The sequence below is a fragment of the Nothobranchius furzeri genome, chromosome 10 (genome assembly GCF_043380555.1).
Source record: "Nothobranchius furzeri strain GRZ-AD chromosome 10, NfurGRZ-RIMD1, whole genome shotgun sequence".
Lineage (NCBI taxonomy): Eukaryota > Metazoa > Chordata > Actinopteri > Cyprinodontiformes > Nothobranchiidae > Nothobranchius > Nothobranchius furzeri.
In genome coordinates, this window is record NC_091750.1 from 58097240 (window position 1) to 58121862 (window position 24623).

Below are 24623 nucleotides of genomic sequence, written 5' to 3' on the forward strand. Positions count from 1 at the left end.
GACCAATTATAATCAGAAATAAGATTTTAAAATGGTTTTTCAGTGTTCCACAGCTTTAAGACAACAATTCTTCCACTTTTTTCCCCCAACAGCCACACTTCAATCCAAAACACACTGGCCTTTGGGTTGGGTCCACAACCTCAGCAGCTGTGCAATGTTAAGAATGTGGAGAACTCTTCAAGTCAATAAAAGGAAACATTCTCAAAATGTCATTTTTCCCACACAGAGCTGGATTCTGATTCATCGACAGAGGGACTTAATGCCCCCGACTATGCCTTTATGTTAATAAAAATAATATTCAGTATACAGGTAACCGATGAAGTGAGGATGTGACGGTCTTCCACTAAAAGTGTTTTTTTTAATTAAAACACTTATTATATATTCTATTTAATTTGGATTTTCTGCTCCTTTTTGGTTAAAATTCATTACACATATTTACTATGTAAAAGCAAAGCATGTGACCTTATTTATTTAGTGCTTTCACACAACCATGAAATCTAACAAAGTGTGACCAATAAAAAAACCAACAGGCATAAAAACAAGAATTTAAAGGAGATTGGCTATAACTTTGCTAGGAAGCAAAAATGATTCTTCAGTTGACTCTTTAAGGTGTGGAGTGAAGGCACTTGCCTAATGCTTTTTATATTTCTATACCTCAATATCTACTCATCACTGGAAACATCCCTTGTATTCTGTTCATCTTATGATATTTTGTCATGACTCACGTGTCATAGGAATTTTGCTACATCAAAAAAATCCAGCTAAACTTTTTATATCGCAGCCATATTACCCCTGTACTGAAACTTCTTCACTGGCTCCCTGTCAGTCTCCGAGTACAGTTTAAGTCATTGACTTTTGTGTTTAAAGCACTCAACAACCTGGCACCTCCCTATCTCTCTGACCTGCTCACTCCCTATGTACCCACGTGCACGTTGAGGTCGGCTGACCTCCTGCTGCTTTGCACTCCCCAGATGCGTTACAAAACACGGGGTGAACGAGCATTTGTACATGCTGTCCCAAAGCTGTGGAACTCTGCCTATTATAGTTTGATAGGCTCCATCATTGGTGGTTTTTAAATCTCGTTTAAAGCCCCACTTTTACGACTTGGATTTTAGACAGTGACAAATTTTATTGTTTTATTGTATGTGTGTTTTAATGTGTTCTTAGTATTCCTTATGTTTGATTTGCTTTTATTGATCAGAATTTTTATCCTCTGTTTTTTGTTGCTTTGATTAGTTGTGATTTGGTCCAGCCTGTGCAGCACTTTGGGCAGCTCCCATGCTGCATTTTAAATGTACTATATAAATAAACTACGGTATGGTATCTATAAGAAGTACCTTATGTAAATACTATGAATGCATTTATCACCAGAAGTTCTCAACATATTGAAACTTCAGAGCTTGTGAAACAAAACCCTTACCAAGTTTGATGTCTCCATTCAACATGAGGAGGATGTTACCAGCCTTCAGGTCTCTGTGGATGATCTTTAGGCTGTGGAGATACTCCAGAGCCTCCAACATCTGGCGGCAGACCACTTTGATCTGTGGCTCCGTCAGTCCTCGATCTAACTCTGTTAAGAGACGAGATGGTGAGACGGAGAGGTTCAGTACAAAAAATAAAACAAATACAAACTAGAAGAGGAACAGAAAGATGTGAAGGTAGGGCTCAAAAGACATCACACACTGGCACACACGTTTACAAATGGTCATGGTACAACTTCAACTTACAAAGAATCATATCAGAGGAAACATCACAAGATCAAATATCAGAGCAGATAGTGTGGCTGGAAGGTAATCCCTGGATAGAAAAGTCCAAACACAGTTGGGCCCATAGACTGGACTTTACTTTGTCTGTGTTTGGTTAGCTAAGGAGGTTCAGGCAGTTATGAAGAGGTGGATTATTCAGTCAAAACAGACCAGGAGAGTTTCCCACACCCGAGAGTCAGCCATTCAGTATCAGACTGTCAAAAGTGCATGGCATGAATATGAAGGGGGTGCAGAAAAATGTCCATATAGGTGTTTAATCTTCAATAGATGAAGTTTTAGTGAATGCACTGGATCTCTGATCTTGGAGAAGCTTTTCTGGTGTCTCTCCAACTTTTCAAAGGCATTTGCTGAAAAGGCAACATTACCAGGGTTGAGTGGTTAGAGAGGTAAAAAAGGGGTTCTACCTAACATGTTGGCATCCATGGCACCTCCAGGGCAGAACTCAATCATGATCTGTGAAAAAGGAGAGAAGAGGTCACGTTGAACCCAAATGTATACAGTCAGAATAAAATCATAGTTTTTAAAAGAACAAAAATCAACTAAAACTGGACTTCTGGTTTCAGCAGATGCACTCTATATTTCTGGCTTGATGGCCAGAAACGTTTTCCACCTCAAAGATCTATCTCTGTAGGTCACTAACTTAGTTTCTCTGGTGACACTACAATGATAAACAAGAGTTGCAAATTAAATAACTGGATTGAAACTGTGATCTGTGACAAACAACCAGGCATTAAGAGGATATGCTGCATGAGACACACTGCCAACTAGTTCACCAGAGAAGCAAAAACACGACCAAAGAGAGCATTAATGGCTTCCTCTTAGCTGACAGCAGAACTCGATCAGCATTTATAACCTAACCCTTCAAAGCCAATCCACCCAAACATTAAAACACATCAACTTGATTCATAAAACTTCAATGACACACAATTTAGAAAATCAAAGTGTGTAAGAAAACAATTTGTGTATAAATGTAAAATTGTCTGATTTATTCGAATGCAGATGATTTTTTTTTATTCCAAATGGTCAGAGATCAGCTGCGGGTGTAGAACATTCCTTTTGCTTTATCTCAGTCATGTATCATCACCCAGTCCCTGGCTGCTATGACAACACCACCAATCATCGGACTGGTACCAGACAAGGAGTGGCCTTTTAGTCAAGCTGGTTATGAGTACAAAGAGTGCATGAAGAATGTCAACCTTGGCTAATAATGCTCTTTTGTGAGGACTTGATTAACCCTAATAGTTTTGGTTTTAGTCACAGTTTTATCAAGGACTTTTACTTCATCTTCGTCAGTTGAAAAGTGTATTTAGAACTCAGTTTTCTCATTGACTAGTTCTATGTTGCACAGGTTTTGGAAATTTAGGGATGTAAGAAAAATATTAATACATTGAAATATTATGATAGTTCATGTTATGACACTGAATCAATATTTATTTGCTTTTTATTTGCAATCTACATGCCTACATTTACTTGATTTCTTTTGTGTGGTGCAATTCAAACTCCGACTGCTAGATGGCAGAAGTTTTTACCGCCTTCATTCTGACAGAACCTAAAGATCTCAGGATAACACTGGATGTGTCTTGGAAGATCCTGGCCTGAGTTTTCTAAATAAAAAATTTAAATTGGCAAATATCGTCCAGCTTCTAATTTCACATTATATTACATCATATCCGCTCTATTTTGATATATATCATGTTGCCAGATTTTTGCTAAAACACAAGTCTATCATGTTTTTTTGTACAATTAAAGTTTGTTCAAAAGGACAATGAGACATAAAGACATAAACGACTCTTCAGGGAGTAGGGAGACAGAGTACTCATTGGTAGTTTCAGCTCGTTTAGCAACAACAGAGAGCTACGGTTTATGAGCTTGACCCTCACATATTCCGGTCAGAATTGAAATAACTGCTTGGATGAGAAGTAAAATGTCTTTGAGAAACCAAATAAGTCCCCTTTGGATTTCATTAACTGCCCAACGTCAATAAACTGATAAAGAATTTAGAATCACCGCCCAAAACACAATATTTCACATTAATCTCCACTGACGACTCTTGAAATGAACAGGGAAAAATGAACAGCCAAACAAACCACCAATAAGATTCAAAGATTTAAATGACTATTTTTACCAACAAAACGAAGGGAGAACAATCAAAAGCGTGTGAACTACTTCCCGATGACAGGTTACCACCAGCCAAAACGCCCATTATTTTTGTTTTGGTCTTTCTGTGGCAGTTGTTGTCCTCCCTGCCCAGAGGAATTATGGGTGACGTGCTGAGCCGAGGAGGAGAATGTGCTCCAACTGCCCAAACTGCATGTAAAGCATACCTTCTGTGGGTGGAACATAGCACGCGGACCAAAGTCTTTAGTGGATACACCAGACTGTCTAACAGGCTGCTAGTGTCATCTCGTCTGAGCTGCCAGGTGTTCAGCGCTATGATAAAATAAAGTTTGTGTTTAACGGACAATACTTGCAAAACATAAAATTCATTCAAGCTAGTCTTGAATAGTCATAAATTAGAGCCAATTAAAGGCCACCCATTGGTTAATAAAGGTTATTTGAACCGTTTTCTGTAAATCAGAAACTAATCAGAGAGCTTTTAAAAGTGTTGAGACATATGGAGCTAACTTCGCTGACTCTGCAGTCATCCTCCATTTCACTGCTTGGTAGTTTGAATGATTTACCTGCCCATTTTCCCAAGAGGGTAAATGAAAGAGAAAGGCTGGTCTCTAGCAAAGAACTGCATCCAAACTGCAAGTGCACTTTACACAGTAGAAAAGCAGGATAAAAAAATGTTGACACATGCAAACGTTCCCAATCCTAGCTTTAACATTTAATACAGTGGTCTTTGTTGTCTAAAACTGGATGAAAATGTCCTTGGATCTGGTTTGATTATGAGTAGTAACAGATAATGAATATTATGAGTTTTACTGGATGGTGGGTGGGTTATGAACACAGCTAAGATTGATATGTTCTTCTCTTGACACTAGAAGGAGATTTACTTTTGCTTATATTGGTAAAAACAAAAAGAAAGAAAAAAGGCAATTAATAACCTCAGAGAAAAGAAACTAATTATTTCAACCTTATGCAACTTTTTTCATAATTTCTTCAGCCTGTATGTGCTGAAATGGGCCTTTACAATGTTAATGACATGGCACTCAGACCCCCACCGCATTCTGTGGCCAGAATGACACACTTGCAACTTCAGAGTGGCAGACCACCAGTTGTGCACTTAGAAAAATTGAGCTGACATACCTGGCGCTGCAGTCTGCTTCCAGCAGGTTTCCTGCATGTTTTAGATCATGAACACAGCTGATTTGTCTAATTTAACAATGAACCGATCCTGTAGACACTAATGGAGGCTGGGTAGAGGGTTCAGCTGTTAGATGAAGGTGTTAAAAAGATGAACGTACAGCGAGGAGATAAGTTTTGCTTTTGGTTCTACAAAATAAACACTAGGGGGTGCTAAAAGCAAGTCAAAACTGCCAAGTGTGCCTTTAATTAGGAATCTAGGTTCTTGTGAATTCTATATATGTTGAGGAAATGTTGTTTTTAGGGAAGGATAATCATATTCTTAACATAAACTGGCTGAAATGTATTAAAATGTATGAGGACGACACTTACTTCGACTGAAAACATTCATACTTTAAGCAGCCATGATTAAGCACTGCAACAGCACTAAATGGTGTGCTCTAATGTATTGTCGTGCATCTGTCGTCCTGTATTCTCACTGTTGCTCTCCATTCTTCTAGAAATGCTGATGTCAGCATTTTGTAATAAAGGCCCTGTTTTTCTCACAACGTGGGCTAGCCAGCCTTGCTCGCCTCAACACCAGATTTTCCCCTGAAGTGAGAAACAGCTTTTTCTCTCATCTTGGTGGAAAGCAGAAGGGTGGGTCCCCTTTTTCTACAGTTCACACATCGGGAGGTAACTGAAGTCTCACTGCTAACCGGTTAATTGTAAAAATCCTAGCTGGGCCATCAAAATATGTTATTGTTTTCTAAGACCTAAAAGAATTGATGGTTTAGTTACTAAATACAACTTGGATATGAGACAAGAAAGCAAAAGCAGTAGCTCTGAAGCAGACAGACACCAACAGGAAGCATGTGGTTTCATTGCAAAAGCAAGGTGTTTGTACATCTGGTTCATCAGAATAAATTAATTGTCTAAGCGCCCAACGCCAACTTCTGGAGAAGGTTCATCCTTCACATTCTGGAACATCAGCCATGGCCAATGATAATACAGCTGTGGTCAGTTGTTGGACCATCATACAGATGTGTGAAAGTATATCAAGTTAGATTAAAGTGTTCAGGATATGACTTTTTTTGTTCTGTGCCATTCATTGGAAGTAGTAAATAAATTAATTCCTCTTGGGGAACTTATTCTCTGTATTTGACCCATCCCAAAGAAGCAGTGAGCATCCACTCCCGCACATTAGAGTGACTGCAATGCAGGAGTCTCAAACGCCGATCCTCGAGGGCCACACAGTCCAGCATGTTTTAGTCATTTTCCTGCTTAAAGAGCAAGTCACCCCCAAATAAACTTTTTTTGCTGATAAAACTACATAAATGCGTGTCTAATCATGCTGCAGACACGTGTAGTCAATAATTTGGTACTTCAGTGCATCTTAGTTAAAATTTAAATATTCTGCCTAAAACTGTCAGTGTTGTGCCGTCGTCAGGTAAAAACTCTGCACTGCATTTGAATTTAAATCTGCCACCGCTATTGGCTAAGAGGTATGCTATGATGTAAACTGGTCCTTATGATGTCACAATGTCGTTGTGAGCCTGTGTGTGTGTGCATTGGTTTGCGGCTCCGCCCTCTCTGTCTACTAGGCAACAGCATTTGTTGCATTTTTCAAACATGAAGAGGGAGTGAAGTAAGTTTCTTGTAGGGGGTGACTTGCTCTTTAAACAAACCTAACTTTAATCAGCAGGTGATTAACAGGCTGAACAGGTGATCAAACCATTGAGTCAAATGCTGGGAAACAACTAAAACATGATAAAATGGTTGTACTTGTGTAGCACCTTCTTAGGGTTCTTCAACCCCTCAAGGTGCTTCACAACACATTCGGCCCATTTTCCATTCACATACTGGTGGGGATGAGCTACGATGTAGCTACAGCTGTCCTGGGGCACACTGTCAGAGGCAAGTCCTGCTGAACACCTGCGCCACCGAGCCCTCTGACCACCACCAGCAGGCAAGGCAGATTAAGTGTCTTGCCCAAGGACAAAACGGCAGCATTGTCTGGTCAGAGCCAGGGTCAAACCTGCAACCTTCCGACCTGCTCTAGCTCCTGAGCTACTGCTGTCCCTAAAACCTTTTGGATTAAGGCCCTTGAAGACCAGGGTTTGAGACCACTGCTGCCATGTAACAATAATTCACCCTTTAGACTTGGCGTAAATGGTATCTTTACTACATACTATGATTGATCATCAAAAATCTGCTTCTGAATCAAACATACATCACATACGCCCACGAGTCGTGTTTTACATCAAATCAACTAGTTTGAGTCCTCGTGTGGGTAGAGGGTAAAGCCACAACCCTTGCCTGCCACCCTACTTGAAATGCACCCAAACTTGACTCTTATCCCCACAGTTGGTGCACCCACATGGAGAGGACTTCCTCTTCTTTAGGCCGAGCCTGGCAGAAACTCCAATAGCCAATGTCTGAACACCAGGGGCTCACTTACGAACAGTACTCCAATACCTGGCCCAGTCTTTCCTTTTTAGGAAAGGCCACTCGTCCCTTAGGTACTTTAACCTCTCCACACCTTTAACGACACCAAAGAAATGATCAGAAAAAACACTCACATCATGACCTACTTTAGTTGCATTGGCAACACTGAATGGATTGGATGATCATCGATTGGACCCAAGAAATTTCAGTTTCTGCATCAAATAAAACTTAAATGTGTTTTTAGCATTAAAAAACCTCCATGGCTATCTGAAGACCTAAAACCATCAGGCAGTCCCTCAGATATTCGAGGGTTAGGGTCACCAGTGTTTGCCTTGGCCAGAGAGGGGAGGACCACAGTAAAAGTAGGTCACTCTTGGCCCAGGGTGAGCATGTGGAGACGAAAAAAAGTGTAAAAGCAGGAAAATAAATATTCTAAGTGAAATTGATCTAAAACAATATTTCACCCTAGAGATAAATTGTCACCCCCACTTAGCTATCCACGTCTCTTAGACAGAAACACACTCGAGACAAAGTTGTCAGAGTGAAGAGAAACATCCCAACAGTCTTTAAATCATTTATGTCTGACCCTTGCTGTGTTACTTACCCAGAGCTTGTTATCATAATAATATGCATTGTACAGTTTGACAATGTAGCGGTGGTCACATTTAGCCAGGATGTCGATCTCGACGATGTAGTCCTGCAACTCTTCTTCACATTTTGTCTCGATCACTTTGGCTGCAGCCAGAACGTCTGTCTCCTTGTTTCTGGCCTGCAAGGCAGAAACAGAACATTAAATTCAACAACTAGGAGGGATTTTCAGCTTTTTACATCCACGTCCTGAATTTCATCTATCCAAGATTAAAGATCAATCAAAATAGAAGTGACTTGTTTTAAAATGTACAGAAAATATGAAAAAAAGTAAAAAGTGGAGGGTGTGGCTGTGCCAAAAATATGTTTTTGAAACTGCTTCATGTGTCAAAATAAAGATTTAGAGAACACGATTATGCATAAGCCACTGGAAAATTCCATTATGACTATTTTCCCCAATTATAAAATAACTGAGCTACTTTTCAGTCCCATAATAGCATTACAAGCATCATGAGCAATCGAAAAGTAACTAAAATGCTGACAGATATTTCAAGACACTCAAAAAAGAAAGCTACACACTCTTTACAAACAACCAGAGACAAAAGAAAGAAAAAATAACAATTTAATGGAAATTTACAAAGATTACAAGTGGTGCAAATGTGAACAATTTAATCAGCTTAAGAGACAAACATGAGAGGGACTCACACGACACCAAAAACAAAAGCAGAAACCGACATTATGTGAGAGACTGTGAATGCACTGATGTCATGTGTGACAACGATATTGTGGTTCTGCAGTCAGACCCACATGTTCAGGTTGTGACTGCTGAGTGAGTACAATAGAAACAAGGTAAAAAACAACATTAAAGCTACAACGGCAAATCTGGACAATAAATGCACTTAAAAATGTTTCATGCCTCTTAACAGTCTAACCTAGTACAGCTATAAATAATATATTGTAGACATAAAACAAAATAATTAATAAATTGGTTCTCTCGCATTTGTCTAAAAACCTCTGCCTGTAACGCGTTTTTGACCCAAATGAAAAAAGGTTGTCGGTCTTGCTGAACCGTTGCACTTCCACACATCCCTGGGTCCTCCATTCATTTATTCGTGGTTTCTTGTGGTCAAAGGTTACAATAATAGCGTACTGCTTACTTACTTGTTTTTTCTTCTTTTTTATCGTGACATAAAGTTTTATATTGTTTTGTTAATATGTCCACTGATTTTGTTTAAAATGTATTAGCTAATGCTAGGTTCTTGTTTTCTTTTTCAATGATTTGTACAAATTGGGCCCTTTTTACTTCTAACTTGTTATACTTTTCCACCTCTCTTATCTGTTTTGTAGAGTGGTCCACCACTGGGTTTTTTTTGGGCCTTTGACCCTCCTGTACAGCACGTTGGATAGCTGAAACTCTGTGTTTTTAAATGTGCTTCATAAATAAATGATGGATGGATGGATGGATGGATACACATGTACATTTGTTAATATTTTTCTTCAGATTATTCTCTTAAGTCCATTACTTTGTTGTTTTGTTTTTTACAAAAGACCAGTAGTAATGGATTATGAAGTTACACACAGAACAAATGTAAATACGAGTATTCTCTTGAGTGTTTGTGCTGCTGTAACAAGTGAATTTCCCCACTGCGGTATCAATAAAGCCAATTCTATTCTATTTCATCCTATTCTATTCATGACACACTTGTGTGTTTAGCAACAGAACACCACTGGTGTGAGAGGTTCTCCGCTCAATAACATCAGAGAAGGAGAAACAGTCGGCTGCCACCACTTCAACTTTAGGACAAACTGCCGGAGTTCCAAAAAGAAAGACACCATTTGAGGTCACGAACAAAAAGACGTTTGGATGCAGAAAACGATGACTGATGTTTAGCACTATTTTGTTTTATCTGGCATCGTGGATTTCTGGTTCGGACAGAAGCGTCTCGGGGAAGATACCCGAGAGGAGGAGTGACTGTTCTGCGACTGTGTTTGCATTTAAAACCTAGCTTTTTCTGCAGATTTGTTATAACAGCTTTCTATTTAAAAAGTCATGCTTCGTGTAAAATGACATTGGATTTGAGAATTAGAAAAATATCTGAAAAGCCTTGTAGACTGATGCGTCTTAATAAAACAACAGATACCGGGAGCACGTCAGTGCCCGTCCAGTGACCCAAAGAAACCCAGCAGGCTGAAGAGCTCAATGAGGTCGATGCCTTAGTGTTTTACAGGGGCTGTGGGAAAACATCTGAACAAACATTTCAGAGACTCAGCAACGCACACTCTTCACTGTACGCCATGACCCTTAGTGTGTGTGTGTGTGTGTGTGTGTGTGTGTGTGTGTGTGTGTGTGTGCGCGCGCGTGCGTGCGTGCGTGCGTGCGTGCGTGTGTGTGTGTGTGTGTGTGTGTTCAGCCAACAAGAGTTTCAGAGAAGCTGATCGGCCTCCATCTGGGGAAGCCCACAATGCGAGTCACTGGGATGTCTGCTCCAGCCTTCACACCATCAGTCAGTCTGTTAACAAGTCTCAACAGTAAACACTAACGCTCAGATACTTTCGCTGCTCGGCTAACATCCCGGCTGTTCGCAATGAGGCTAAACAAACTGGGACGATTCAAGAGGGAGCGGCAAAATGAGTTATAAACTGAAGTGTTGATCTGCTGCTACTGCAGTAAACAGCCAACCCCCGTGACCAAGCTTCAAAAGAGTGTTCCACCTCTCTCTCTCTCTCTCTCACACACACACACACACACACACACACACACACACACACACACACACACACACACACACACACACACACACACACACACACACACCTTAACCTCTCAGGGGTAACAAGGCTAAGGAATGTGCCTCCAGACTGCTGATGACTGGGTGAGGAGTGGGTAAGAGCTAAAAGGGTAAACAAATTCCGAGCCTTGTTTATTTATGAAATGCATATTTTTTGTTCATTTTGTGTGTGCGGAGAGAAGAATGCATGATGTCAAACAGGATCCTCTGGAATAAAATAAAAAAGATGTGTCTGTTTGCATGTGAATCTCTGTTTATACCCTCAAAGAGGAAAGAATGCTTGGACAGCACTGTGCATCTCTCAAGAGACTTCCTGACTTTCTAATGATGTCAAAAATACAAGTGACTGTTTGTCTGCACATGTCTGGGTTTGTACACATGCCAGCAGGAAGGTAACGGTACTGTATTTAAGTAAGCAATTAACATATCACCCATTGTCAATACCTTTGTAAAGAGCCTATTTGGAGAATAAGGTTTAATTCTAACAGGTTTAATGAGCCAATCACAGTGAGAGCAGCAAACACCAAAATGTGTTGTTGCTTCTTAAAACAGCGCCAATATCACTTTCATTCACATACATGCATCATTTTCATTTTTACACTGACATGCAAACAGGTATCAAGCTAAAATGTGGCTCATCCAATAGGACCCAAACACAAATTACACAACACTGAAAAACAATATCGGTAAGAGTCGGACATTTTGAAAATGATAACATTTGCATTTATTACCCAACCCTAATTCACAGTAACATAATACCTTATGTTAAAGTAACAAAAATCACACACAAAAAAAGTTGCTTATCCAAGCATCTTTAGTCTTGAGGAACTAGAAGTGCAGCTGACTACAGAATGGAGCTGCTGGCATCCCAAGAGAAAACAACTGCTCTCTGTCTCAACCTCATCATTCTTTGTGACCTCACTGCAGAGAACAACAACCACTGTCTTTGGTTGGGTCTGGTTGCCATGGTTTGTGTCCAAAAATGCTCTTGCTAATGTTGTGGGCCATCTCACTTAGACAAAAAACATAACAGATTAAGAACAAGATAAACAAAGTCACTTCTATGGTATGTTCAAAACACTTAGTCCTGTTTTTTAAAAACATACATTTCTGATGAAAGCACATTTTCCCAGTGTTTTAGTTCCTCAATAGTTCAAGTTTCTATGTATGTTGTTTAAGCTTTTTCTTTTATAAATTGCCAGTTTTCAGAAATGGACACATCTGAAGAAGTTTAACAGGAAGGGATCCGTGTTGTCAGATGTGGAGAATGTGGTTTGCCTTGCCAAAGAAGAAAATTTGACAAAACTTGTTTGGCTTACTTACAGACCTTTTCTTTTACTTTAAAAACATCAACTACTGAATGCTCTTTTGTATAGTTTAAATCAAGCCACAACTAATCAACCTCAAACAATGTTGGCAACAACAAAGTTCCTTTTATGGATACTGAGCAATAAGTGTAAGTGGTAGCTGAGACTCATTCACAAAGCATACTTTGCATGCTACCAGATTGTAAGAAAACTTGCAACATTGTGCAAGATGACACGCCCGTTTTGTTTGAAAGATTCGACTAAAAATGCTCTCATTTTATAACTTGGTGTTTTGTATTTTATTAACTAATGATTTTGTTCAGAATCCAATTAATACTAGGTCTACTCTGCAACAAGGCGCAAACTCCATCTGTCAAAAACCGAGGCAAACATGAAGTGACAATAATTGTAGTTCCTCCCTAATCCACTAGGGGGCTGCATCCAGAAAGAAGCATGTTCCTGTTGACTCCCTTGTTTAAAATGCCAACTTCACAGTATAAATAAACATGTTTACAGCCCGGAACAAACAAACATTTAAGGTTTAATAGGTCAAGTTTACCATCACGACAACTCCGAGGGAGTGCATTTTTTGTAACTCATCCATTTAGATGTAATTTAAGCTTTAACTAAGGGCTTGTCCATTTGATGACAGGTATCTGTGCTAGCAATTTGCCTCCTGCTTGTTCCGGGGAAGACCTCAGCTTCGGCCTCACTTAAATGTTACAGCCTAGAAGGTGGAGGGTAGCAGAGTCACTCAAATGCAGTTTTCTGGCTAAAGTGCCCACCAACTTCCGTTAGCTTCGGTTAGAGCTACGTGGTCTCGGAGTTTGTTATGGGGTCAATCTACCCCCACGCTCACAGCCCCACTCTCAGCTCCCTTTTTGTATTTTCCGGTAGTGACAAAACTCATGATGTGGCCAAGTGGTGGGAAACGCCCATTCAGCACTTTTGCCCATCTTATTTATATAGTCATTGGTCTGCACATGTTTTATTCATAGTAAATAATGACGAAATAAATCGTAGATCTGTTGAAAAAAAGCACACTTATCATTTCTCTTTTTGGTTATTCATTGCTCATAATTCACTGATTCAAATTTTTTATGTACTACTACCCAATAAATTTACAGAAGTACTATCAACCAACTCAACGAGTGAGCTCATACATCACTCTGGGAATTCAGTAAATAAAAATATTTCGGTTCAAATTATTATTATTTTTTGTTTCTTTTTTCATTTATGTCAAAATGATGATGCAGCATCACATGCACATTACTGTAGCTCTAAAAATAACCCATTTATCAACCAACTACTTCCTTTAGTGTGTACAAATTTACCATTGGATCGGAGTGCTTTTCTGACAAGAAATGTATTTATTCAAAAATCCCTTCCTCTGAAGTCGTGCCATTGACTTTTTGTCTCAGAGCAAAATCTTCTTATTCATCTAAAGTATTCATCATGTTTACATTTGTTCATCGTTTTTAGTCCGCTGACAAAGAAATTTATAAAAAAGGTCAACACGTGAGATCCAGACAGGTAAAACGATTGTTGCTAACAGAGTAAATCAACACACACACACACCTGCTTCACCGCTGCACAATAACGTTGACAGAGTTATCAATAAGTGTGGGTGAGTTGGATTGAAAGCACTTATATGGATCATTCTCCAGCAATGAATTAAACATAAAAAAAGTTTACACTCAGGAACCACCAGTTTCTTATTTGAATTCAGGTCTGAAGTAAATCACTCTTTGAATCAGATGACTTCCCGAGGTCGGTCACCTACAGGTTGAATGAGCATTCCACATGCTGGTGTGTATTTTCAACTTGTTTGCCGAGTGGTGCTCTCTACAAAGCACACAACTGCCTTCAGGGGGAATAACATGAGCACGTCAGACCTTTGCCCTATCATAAACCTGCAAATGTTCCCCCCGTTTCTGTGAGCAGAATGTGGTGTGTAGTTTGTGCATAACCTCTGACAGGAAGTGCTCATGAAAGAAAAGAGCAAACCTTTAAATAAAGAGAATGCTCAAGCAAAAAGCTGCAGTGGTATTATCAAGTCCACAACCAGATTTTTTGATGCACGTAGTCAAATTACTTTTAATGCATCATTTTTTTGCAAGAAATTATCATTTGTACCTTCACACTTAAAGCACACTCAGTCCAAATTAGTCATTTTACTTGTTTTAATTTTGCCTGCAGACAACAAGCTGTCCAGCAGTGTTGCACCAATGGTTGTGGGCGCAGATAGATCAGATTTTATTCAAGTCTGATTAAAGTCCCTAACTGTGTGTTCCATTTGCACTCACTCTTGAATATTTAGGTGCCAATTGGAGATCGACCGATATGGGTTTTTCTGTTTCCAGTGCAGACAATTGCAGGTCAGTTATTTTGGCCAATTTTCATGGTCGATATCTAGACATTTTCTACCTTTAATGCATGCTTAGATGGAGATTCCTGATCAGCCCTGACCTAAAAATTCAATTAGAGTATCTGATGCATGAAACATGATTTCATGGTTTCCATATATCACTCTTCTCTACAAGTCATTAATATTTATTCCCTTGGAGACTCCATCTTTCTTGTTGTCGTCCCCCCCAACACCAACACCACCAATTGCTTCAAGGCTTCAGTCACCATAAGAGATCTGAAACAGGAACTGCATTTTCAGCAATTCATTGTTAAACCTCAGTTTGAAGTTAAATGACCTTTTTGCAAAAGTCATTGAAGTGCACCAAATATATATATATATATATATATATATATATATATATATATATTGGACATATGTCATCTGGAAGACTTCCATTGTTACCAAACTCACACCCAACCACTCACTACATCAATGCACGTTTTCTTTCAGTCACAAGTGGGTGTGAAGAAGAGAGAGGCTCGCACTCGACACAAACACACACACACACACACACACACACACACACACACACACACACAAGCATGCGTGCACACACACACACACACACCCTGAAATTAAGCAACTAACCTCTGCAGGATGTGAAAGTTTTCATCAGCATTATAAAACACCCCAAAGTGAACCCTGAAGCAACAAGTCACAAAACTAAAGTATGTCAACGAGGAAGAAAATTACAATCATGAAAGGCCTTAGCATAAAAAAAAAAGATTCATGACAAACAAGCTTTCAAACCACTTTTTCTGGAACTGCGCTGCTCTGGGCGGCTGCATGTTGGAGTAGCTCTGTTGACTATATGTAAGTTTTGCTTTTTCTTGGGCATTTTTTCCTCTAGTTTCTCAAGAAAAACTATTTTTGGACACTTTACTTTTCTGTTTCTGGTGCTGTGAAGCTTGGAGGATTTTTACTGCAATTTTTTAGCTTTTTTTCACTTTTTGAGCATTTGTTATGATGCATAACCATGGCAACAAGCTGTTTACAATCGGGAGCAGCTGATTAACATTGGAAAGGCTGAAATAAAGCTTGGCTTATGCTCGACACATTCACTTTCCGCTTGGTGATGCGGCTCGCGGATGGAACGCGCTTCACAACTCGCAGCATTTATGGTTCATGTGGCTTGTCTCTGCGGTGAGCGAATATTCTCCCAAACTGTAGGGGGCAGCATGGAGCTCTACGGCATGCATCCAACACTACACCATAGTAGAAGTAGAAATCAGTTCTTTACAACATGGCATTCCAGCATTTTTTAACAGCGTCCTCGTCTTTTCCGACAGTGCGAGCTATTTCTCTCCAAGAACTATTAACAACATGTTGATCACGGCGATCTTTGAGAGCTGAATCATACAAATGTCTGTATTTACGAACCTCTGCCATACTAGTTCTTGCTGGTCCGCCATGTTTTTCCGCGTCCGACCATCCGCGGGGTTAGAAAATTTCCTAGGTGCGCGGTGCGGAAATTTTGGGCCGTGCGGAGGTGCGGTAGAGGGGCGTGGACCTCGCGGACGCGTCAAGCATAAACCAAGCTAAATACCTCAACTGAAGCCACAATTCCCAAATGAGCTAAAACGCAAGAAGCGTGGATGCAGAGCAGGAGCAAAACGGAGACAGAGAAAGAGGAAATTCAAACCATCTCTTCCATTGATCAGAATGGGCAATGTGAGATCACTGGCCAACAAGATGGAGGAACTTTAAGCCCTTTCAAGGACTCAGCCAGAGTTTCGGCAGTTTCGGAACTGCTGGAGGAGATAATGCAAAGAAGGATTCTCCAGAGAATCAAGAAAATCATGGACAACCCTGAGTGTTCTCTTCACAAGACTGTCCGACAACAGAAGAGTGTCTTCAGTCAGAGGCTTCTTCAGTTTCGCTGCAACACTGACCGCTACTGGAGATCATTCCTGCCAACAGCCATTGTAATATACAACAACTCTTTGATGACTTGATTATTATTATTATTCTGAGCTACTACAGCAATCAATTTCCCTCTGGGATTAATAAAGTATTTTTGAATTGAATTGAATTGAAATCTCACCACTGATGAAAACACTTCCTGCCCGCACCAGCAGACTGTAAATACACACTCACGTAAAGATTTGAAACACCACCTCAGTCAGATATTTGCTCCAGCAAAGAAAAAGGGTGACTGTGTGGGCAAGCCTAAAACAATGTCCTGTTTGACAGTAAGACATCTGACGGTGGACTCTACCCTTACATAATTTATAATTCATCTCCAGTTTGGTATGTCATAACCATAAAAGCAGGAGATTTAACGAAAACTTTGAGTAAAAGTCTCAATTTGACCACAGAGCTGATGGGGACTCACCATGTTGAGCCCCCACCCACCCAACTGGTCTCTTATCAGCCGGAGTGGGCTCAGCTGCAGCCAGAGATTAGTCTCAGGAAACCCCAGACTTTCTGGAGCAGTGACATTCTTCACACAGACTATTGCATCATTTTAAAAGGAAGAAGTTTGCATGTCTTGTTCTAAAAAAAAAAAAAGGCGATGAACCCATCCTCTAACCACTCAACCACAGTGTTTGTTTCCCTTTTTTATAAGTGGAACACACTTGCATTGGTGCAAACACAACACAATTACATTTTGCATTTGGCAGAACACATCCGAGCACACAGAGACGATGGGAATTCAACAAAGCGTATCTTCACATCCTTTTAAGTGGCTATGGAAACGTTGCACCAGCAGCACCAGCAGGGTGATGTGCTCAGTGGCACATGGCTCATTAATTAATAAGAACCATACAACACCTCTGATTCATGCTTCAGTTGTAGCCACATAAACAGCTTTCTAAAATGTTCGTCATTTTTCTTTTTAGACTCTTCAAGGTTTAATTTCTGTAAAACTGTCTAAATCAGCCATGATGCAGATTTTTATTACGTAATTTAAGGTGGCACCGTAAACACAGTTTGTTAAGTAGCTCAAGTTTCACTTGGAACAAAGTGAATTGGTACATTGCAAAAATGGTTTCATGCAGGTGAGTTGGGTACAGCATGCGTTTCAATTACAAACACATTTTAGCTATGTGTTGCATTTTAATCAATAAGAGTCAAGTTGTTTGTCTTCGTTTCACGATTAGGTCACCACTTCCCAAAGTTGTGTCACATTTCTTGCATTTTCGCACTCATGAAAACGAAGCCTCTTTATGCACGCAGGCATTCCACAAAACAAAGATGTTTTTCTAGTGGAGTGGAGATTTGCTAATTCTCCGTTGCTTGCGGCTGCAAATACTAGGGATGTAAGAAAATATTGATATGGCAATATATTGTGATTTTTTCCCCAGCTATATTAAATCGGTATTCAAAAGCCGTGTATCTAATTTTGGGAAGAATTTATATGCAAACATTTGTGTATTTATTTTTCTTTAGGTGCAATTCAAACGCCAACCACTAGTTGGCAACGGTGTGCAATGAGTTTTGTTTCCACCATTGAAATGTAAATCCCTCTGTTATGATTCAGAAACCTCTTGTTAAACATGTTAAGTATCACTGTTTATTAAATTTTCCTATAATAAATTCAGTCTACAAAAATCGCTAATATCATCTGACTGAATGTATCACAATACATCGTGATATATTGTATCGTCTCCCCCGTATCATGATACATATCGTATCGCCAGAATTTCACCAATACATATCCTTAGTAGCTGCGGGCCGCCATCTTGGATGGGTCCCCATTTGCCCCTAGTACATTTTATTTATACTGAAGAAGGTGGAAGGAAGGTTAATTAAACTAAATAAATAATACAATTTAAAATACGAAATTTCAATAAGTAGGCTAGGAAAGTCTATAGTAATCCCACGTGATGTGTTTTCAATAGTGCATCGGTTTTAAAGTTGCACAAAAAACAGGCATAGTTCCTCACACTGTGTTGACTCCAGTTGAGTTTGGAGAGTGAGGAGACCCACCTAATATGGCAGCAACACCGTTAAACTCTCGAGCGAGTTTTTACAAGCTCAATTAATGCTTTATGTAGAAGACCAAAGACAAAAGACGGCATTATTGCTCACCACCTAGCACTCAATCTATCCTTTTCCGATGGAAATTGAAATATAAACAACATGACCATGTGCTTAATCAATTCAATTCAAAAATACTTTATTAATCCCAGAGGGAAATTGATTGCTGTAGTAGCTCAGAATAATAATAATAATCAAGTCATCAAAGAGTTGTTGTATATTATAATGGCTGTTGGCAGGAAGGATCTCCAGTAGCGGTCAGTGTTGCAGTGAAACTGAAGAAGCCTCTGACTGAAGACACTCTTCTGTTGTCGGACAGTCTTGTGAAGAGAATGCTCAGGGTGGTCCATAATTTTCTTGATTCTCTGGAGAATCCTTCTTTGCATTATCTCCTCCAGTGGTTCCACAGTCGTCCCCAGAACAGAACCAGCCTTTGTTATTAGGCTGTTGAACCTTTTCAGGTCCCTGCTTCTGATGCTGCTACCCCAACAGACGATGGCTGAAGAGATTACTCTCTCAACAACAGACTTGTAGAAGATCTGCAGCATCTTGCTACAGACATTGAAGGACCTAAGCATCCTCAAGAAGTGCAGTCTGCTGTGTCCCTTGTAAACGGCTTCGCTGTTCTTTCTCCAGTCCAGTCTGTTGTCCAGGTGAACTCCAAGGTATTTGTATTCCTCAACCACCTCCACTTCTTCTCCCATGATGGGAACAGTGTTCGACTCCACCCTGTTTCTTCTTTTGTTCACGTTCAAGGTCAGATGATTGATTCCACACCAGGCCACAAAGTGCTCCACCAGCTCTCTCTTATTATCTAAGCTGTGGTTTTTGTAGTGCCCCTGATGAACCCAGAATCCATTAAGTCAATGGTTTTAGTCATCTGAGGTTCTCCCCTGGTTTTTAAATTGCTACGGTTATGTTCTGTTTTGATGGTATGATGTAATTTCCTGTCACTCTTGTAAATATTACTGTATATTATGATTTGAAATGATTTGAAAAAAAAATCATGAACGGAATAGAAACTGCAATTCCTGCAAGGGAAAAAAATCGCAATTCTATCTTATCCTAAAATCATCCAAGGAATGTTTTTCAGCAGATACGTCAATGATTCTGTGGAACTACAGCCACACCATGCACTGCACTGAGGCGGTGTGGACCCCAGTTTTATTTCCTAGATTCCATGTCACTGGTTCCACCTGCCAAGCCTGACTATTTAAGAAAAATGTGTTTTATCAAGTTCAAAACCCCAGCACCACTACAACAAGACCTTATAATTCGTGCAAAACGTTAAGAGCTCTAGGAAATGTCTTTGGGCAGTCTGGAACGTAGGTCTGCTGTTGCAGAGTGTCACCAACAATCAGAGCCCTAAAAGAAATTATGAAGATTTATCTTTTGAATCTAACAGCAACTACACAAGGCTTGCAGTGGGTGAAAAATTAGCTGAACATTTCTCATCATTAAGTTTTAAAGCATATTTAAATGTATGAATGCATCAAATTAACACAGCTGCCAACTCACTAATCACCTACTTCACCTGACAACACTGTATCTGATAAGGGGCTGCACCTCAACTCAACACTTCAAGAATATCTTGTAAAACATCTCACAACAAGTCACTTTGCCATAAAACGTTATTCCGAGCTTAGGTCAGAGCAGCTGAACCCCCTAGTAAAACGCCAGATCTTCAGATACAACTCTCAGTGAAAGTTTCTCTTTTAGGAGAAAAACAGCAAACCAAAAATCCTACCCCCTAAGGTGACTGCAGCAGTTGTACTGTGAAATGTAAACATATCGAGGGAAAGTTGAAATTAATCAGAAAAATGTTACAGGAAAGCACTAGAGGAGTAATTAGCATGTGTCACAGATGTATTTTATGGCCGTCAGCTTGGTGGGACATAACAAATGTGTGAAAAGGGCTAAAGAAAACATGCTTTAAGACTTGATGTAATACTGGTGAAATATTTTCATGTTATGACAGGAACTAAGACCGTCAGGTGGTTTTAATGACAGGAAACGTCTACAGAGACACAGAAACATTACTGTGATTTAACGTAACGCAGCTGTAAAACTAAAGACGTTTATACCGTTTTGTTTTAGATGTATTCTTACAGGAGTAAAACATAAATTAAGAATTCAAATAGATTTTACCAAGAGCCAAGACCTTTTTCTTCATGCTTGTTAAGATTGTACATGGCTCATTATTGGTTATGCAGGTCCTTCTAAAAAAAATTAGCATATTGTGATAAAGTTCATTATTGTCTGTAATGTACTGATAAACATTAGACTTTCATATATATTAGACTCATTACACGCAACTGAAGTAGTTCAAGCCTTTTATTGTTTCTAATATTGACGATTTTGGCATACAGCTCATGAAAACCCAAATTTCCTATCTCAAAAAATTAGCATATTTCATCCGACCAATAAAAGTGTTTTTAATACAAAAAAGTCAACCTTCAAATGATTATGTTCAGTTATGCACTCAATACTTGGTCGGGAATCCTTTTGCAGAAATGACTGCTTCAATGCGGCGTGGCATGGAGGCAATCAGCCTGTGGCACTGCTGAGGTGTTATGGAGGCCCAGGATGCTTCGATAGCGGCCTTAAGCTCATCCAGAGTGTTGGGTCTTGCGTCCCTCAGCTTTCTCTTCACAATATCCCCCAGATTCTCTATGGGGTTCAGGTCAGGAAAATTGGCAGGCCAATTGAGCACAGTAATACCATGGTCGGTAAACCATTTACCAGTGGTTTTGGCACTGTGAGCAGGTGCCAGGTCATGCTGAAAAATGAATTCTTCATCTCCATAAAGCTTTTCAGCAGATGGAAGCATGAAGTGCTCCAAAATCTCCTGATAGCTAGCTGCATTGACCCTGCCCTTGATAAAACAAGGAGGATCAACACCAGCAGCTGACATGGCACACCACACCATCACTGACTGTGGGTACTTGACACTGGACTTCAGGCATTTTGACGTTTCCCTCTGCCCAGTCTTCCTCCAGACTCTGGCACCTTGATTTCTGAATGACATGCAAAATTTGCTTTCATCCGAAAAAAGCACTTTGGACCACTGAGCAACAGTCCAGTGCTGCTTCTCTGTAGCCCAGGTCAGGTGCTTCTGCCGCTGTTTCTGGTTCAAAAGTGGCTTGACCTGGGGAATGCAGCACCTGTAGCCAATTTCCTGTACATGCCTGTACACAGTAGCTCTAGATGTTTCTACTCCAGACTCAGTCCACTGCTTCCGCAGGTCCCCCAAGGTCTGGAATCGGTCCTTCTTCACAATCTTCCTGAGGGTCCGGTCACCTCTTGTCATTGTGCAGCATTTTCTGCCACACTTTTTCCTTCCCACAAACTTCCCACTGAGGTGACTTGATACAGCACTCTGGGAACCGCCTACTCGTTCAGAAATTTCTTTCTGTGTCTTACCCTCTTGCTTGAGGGTGTCAATGATGGCCTTCTGGACAGCAGTCAGGCCGGCAGTCTTACCCATGATTGCGGTTTTGAGTAATGAACCAGGCTGGGAGTTTTTAAAAGCCTCAGGAATCTTTTGCAGGTGTTTAGAGTTAATTAGTTGATTCAGATAATTAGGTTAATAGCTCGTTTAGAGAACCTTTTTATGATATGCTAATTTTTTGAGACAGGAATTTTGGGTTTGCATAAGCTGTATGCCAAAATCAGCAATATTGGAAACAATATAAGGCTTGAACTACTTCAGTTGTGTGTAATGAATCTAATATTTATGAAAGTCTAATGTTTATCAGTACATTACAGAAAATAATGAACTTAATCACAATATGCTAATTTTTTGAGAAGGACCTGTATATTGACTCTATTTTTGTTCATATTTCACTTGTGAAATTCAGGCTAACCAGGGCCAAAATGTGTGAAGATAAAACCCAGTTGTGTCCATGTGATCAGAACCCACAGATCACTATTTTAACTCATTCACTGCCAATGACGACTTAAGTTGTCATTTGCATTTTTTTTTTTTTTTACTGTTTGGGCATCGGAAAGAGTCCCCGCGCCGATAGGAACAAACATCTCAGCTCTGAAGCCTATCTTCATCCGCATACGTCACCCGTCAAATGATCAGGAAGCAGAAAATCCATGTGTTAGGAGATCGTTTTGGGTCGTTCCTGAAAAAAAAAGTGAGGCACGAACCGGAAAAGCATCTGCCGATCACAATTCAACAATGCATTATGAAAGAACGGATAATGCTCGAAACACGCAGATCCTTCCTGGTGTAAGAGGTGAGTCTCCACTTTGTTTTGGTTGTTTTGGCGTAAAAAACAGATAAAAACTGCGAGAAACTCTGGCAGCGAAGGCCTTTAGCGATAAGCAAACGGCTGGCAGTGAATGAGTTAAAGGAGAGGATTTCTGTTTACATAAAAAAAACTGTAAAGAATTTAAGCAATCAACAGGTTGGTCAAAGGGATGACTTCTCCTGTTTAAAGGCGCAACAGCAAATCTGCAAAATGAGCTAGTTTTTAAACCCAAACACGATTACCAACCCTATGGGCCACGGACTGGAACGCAAGTTGCCAGAGTAAACGTGAGAGCACAAAACACCAGTCGCCGTTTTCTACATCCAAATGTCTTTTGTTGTCCGTGACTTCAAATGGTGTTTTTCTTTGTTGGACTTTGTTTTTAACCAGAGACACAACTTGTTCCCCTTTTTCAGATTAATCTATAAAGGATACCAAATCTACCACTGTCTGACAGGCATTAAGTTAAACTCCCAATCACTACGTACTATGGCTGGGTGTAAGTTTTAAACAAGATACAAGATGATTTTATATCTTTATAGCTATACAGTGGGTCAAACTGCTATGCTAGCGATTAGCCGCTATGCTAGCGATTAGCCGCTATGCTAGCGGCATGTTGCTCCGTCTCTAAACGGCTGTTACATGTATTACATACATTTAGCTTAAAATGATAGATTTTATTTTCTCTGGACAAGAAATAAATGACATAGTCCACGTCTAGACAAAATTTAAATAATTTTACATTAATTATAACTATATTATTAAAAAGTGCCTGTGGGACATTTGATACACCTCTAGCTCTGAACTGTGTGTGTTAACAGACAATTGCACCGGTGTTTCTAAAGCTCAGACTGGTAGAGAATAGGCACTAAGGTTAAAGTTTGACAAGAATAAATATATTGTTATGCATTTAATCTACTGATTTATGTATATCATTTAAGACAGCTTGAAGTGAGTTAACTTGTAAATATTTCACAGGAGGAAAAATGTTGAGATATATATCGTATATCGGAATTCAGCTAAAAGATATCGAGATATAAGTTTTGGTCCATATCGCCCAGCCCTGCTACATACCAATTGTAATGTTATGAAGTTCATTATTTTCAGCTCCACACAGCTGCCCCTGTACACAGTAACACCCATGTAGAAAACGCCAAGGTCGGGTGTTCCTCAGACTGTTTACATTCCAGGAGAAGAGCCAGAAGGAGAAGAAGAACGCTTTTCAATAATCAAAGTACTTAATTTGTGATTAAAGCTAGTCGAACCAGATGTTGATCAATAATAATCAAGTGAATGATCTGTGGAATAAAGATGTCATGATTTATGTGTTTAATGAAAACAGGACTACTGCACAGACAGACTGACCCTCATCTCCATAGAAACGCATGACACATTGTTCCAACCAATCAGAGCTTTCGGCTGCAGCAAGAGAATCTGGCTTGTTGACTTAAAGTGTCCAATCTGCTTTACTAAAACTTATCAACAATTCAGAGATATAAAACAAGGCAACGCCATTTTAAGCTCAGTTCCATTTTGACTTCAGTTCTATTCACCGTCATCCCAAAGAGAAGCACAGCCTGGCCAGATGTGTTTTCTTCTTTAAACTAAGAACTGTGAAGTTGGAGATTTTCGTCGTTTAACAACCAGACGACATCCTTTCAAAATAAAAGCACCTGCTGACGCTGCCGATTGTTACCTGGGTCGACCCTTCAGACGGGCTTTGAAACGCTGCGATCGCTGTTTCGACCAGCTCCAGCGCACATCCGAGGTCTTCAGACCTGGCATTTCCTGATCTACCTGGGAGGCCCCCACTGGGTACGTACACGGCAAAATAGCAGCTC

At 39.9% G+C, this 24623-nt stretch overlaps 1 protein-coding gene across 2 annotated transcripts in view; it reads right to left on the reverse strand.

The window, feature by feature from the left end:
• stk10 (serine/threonine kinase 10) overlaps positions 1 to 24623 on the reverse strand; it is a 50227-nt gene that overhangs the window by 23284 nt on the left and 2320 nt on the right. Inside the window, exons 2-4 of one of the 2 annotated variants that reach the window (XM_015961401.3) lie at positions 8047 to 8211; positions 2171 to 2219; positions 1421 to 1570 (exon numbers count right to left, since the gene is read on the reverse strand). In XM_015961401.3, coding sequence (XP_015816887.1) covers positions 1421 to 1570; positions 2171 to 2219; positions 8047 to 8211 — 364 coding nt within the window. Of the gene's footprint in view, positions 1 to 1420; positions 1571 to 2170; positions 2220 to 7374; positions 7455 to 8046; positions 8212 to 24623 lie in introns of those variants that run through there. The other variant, XM_054730731.2, reaches the window with a different exon arrangement.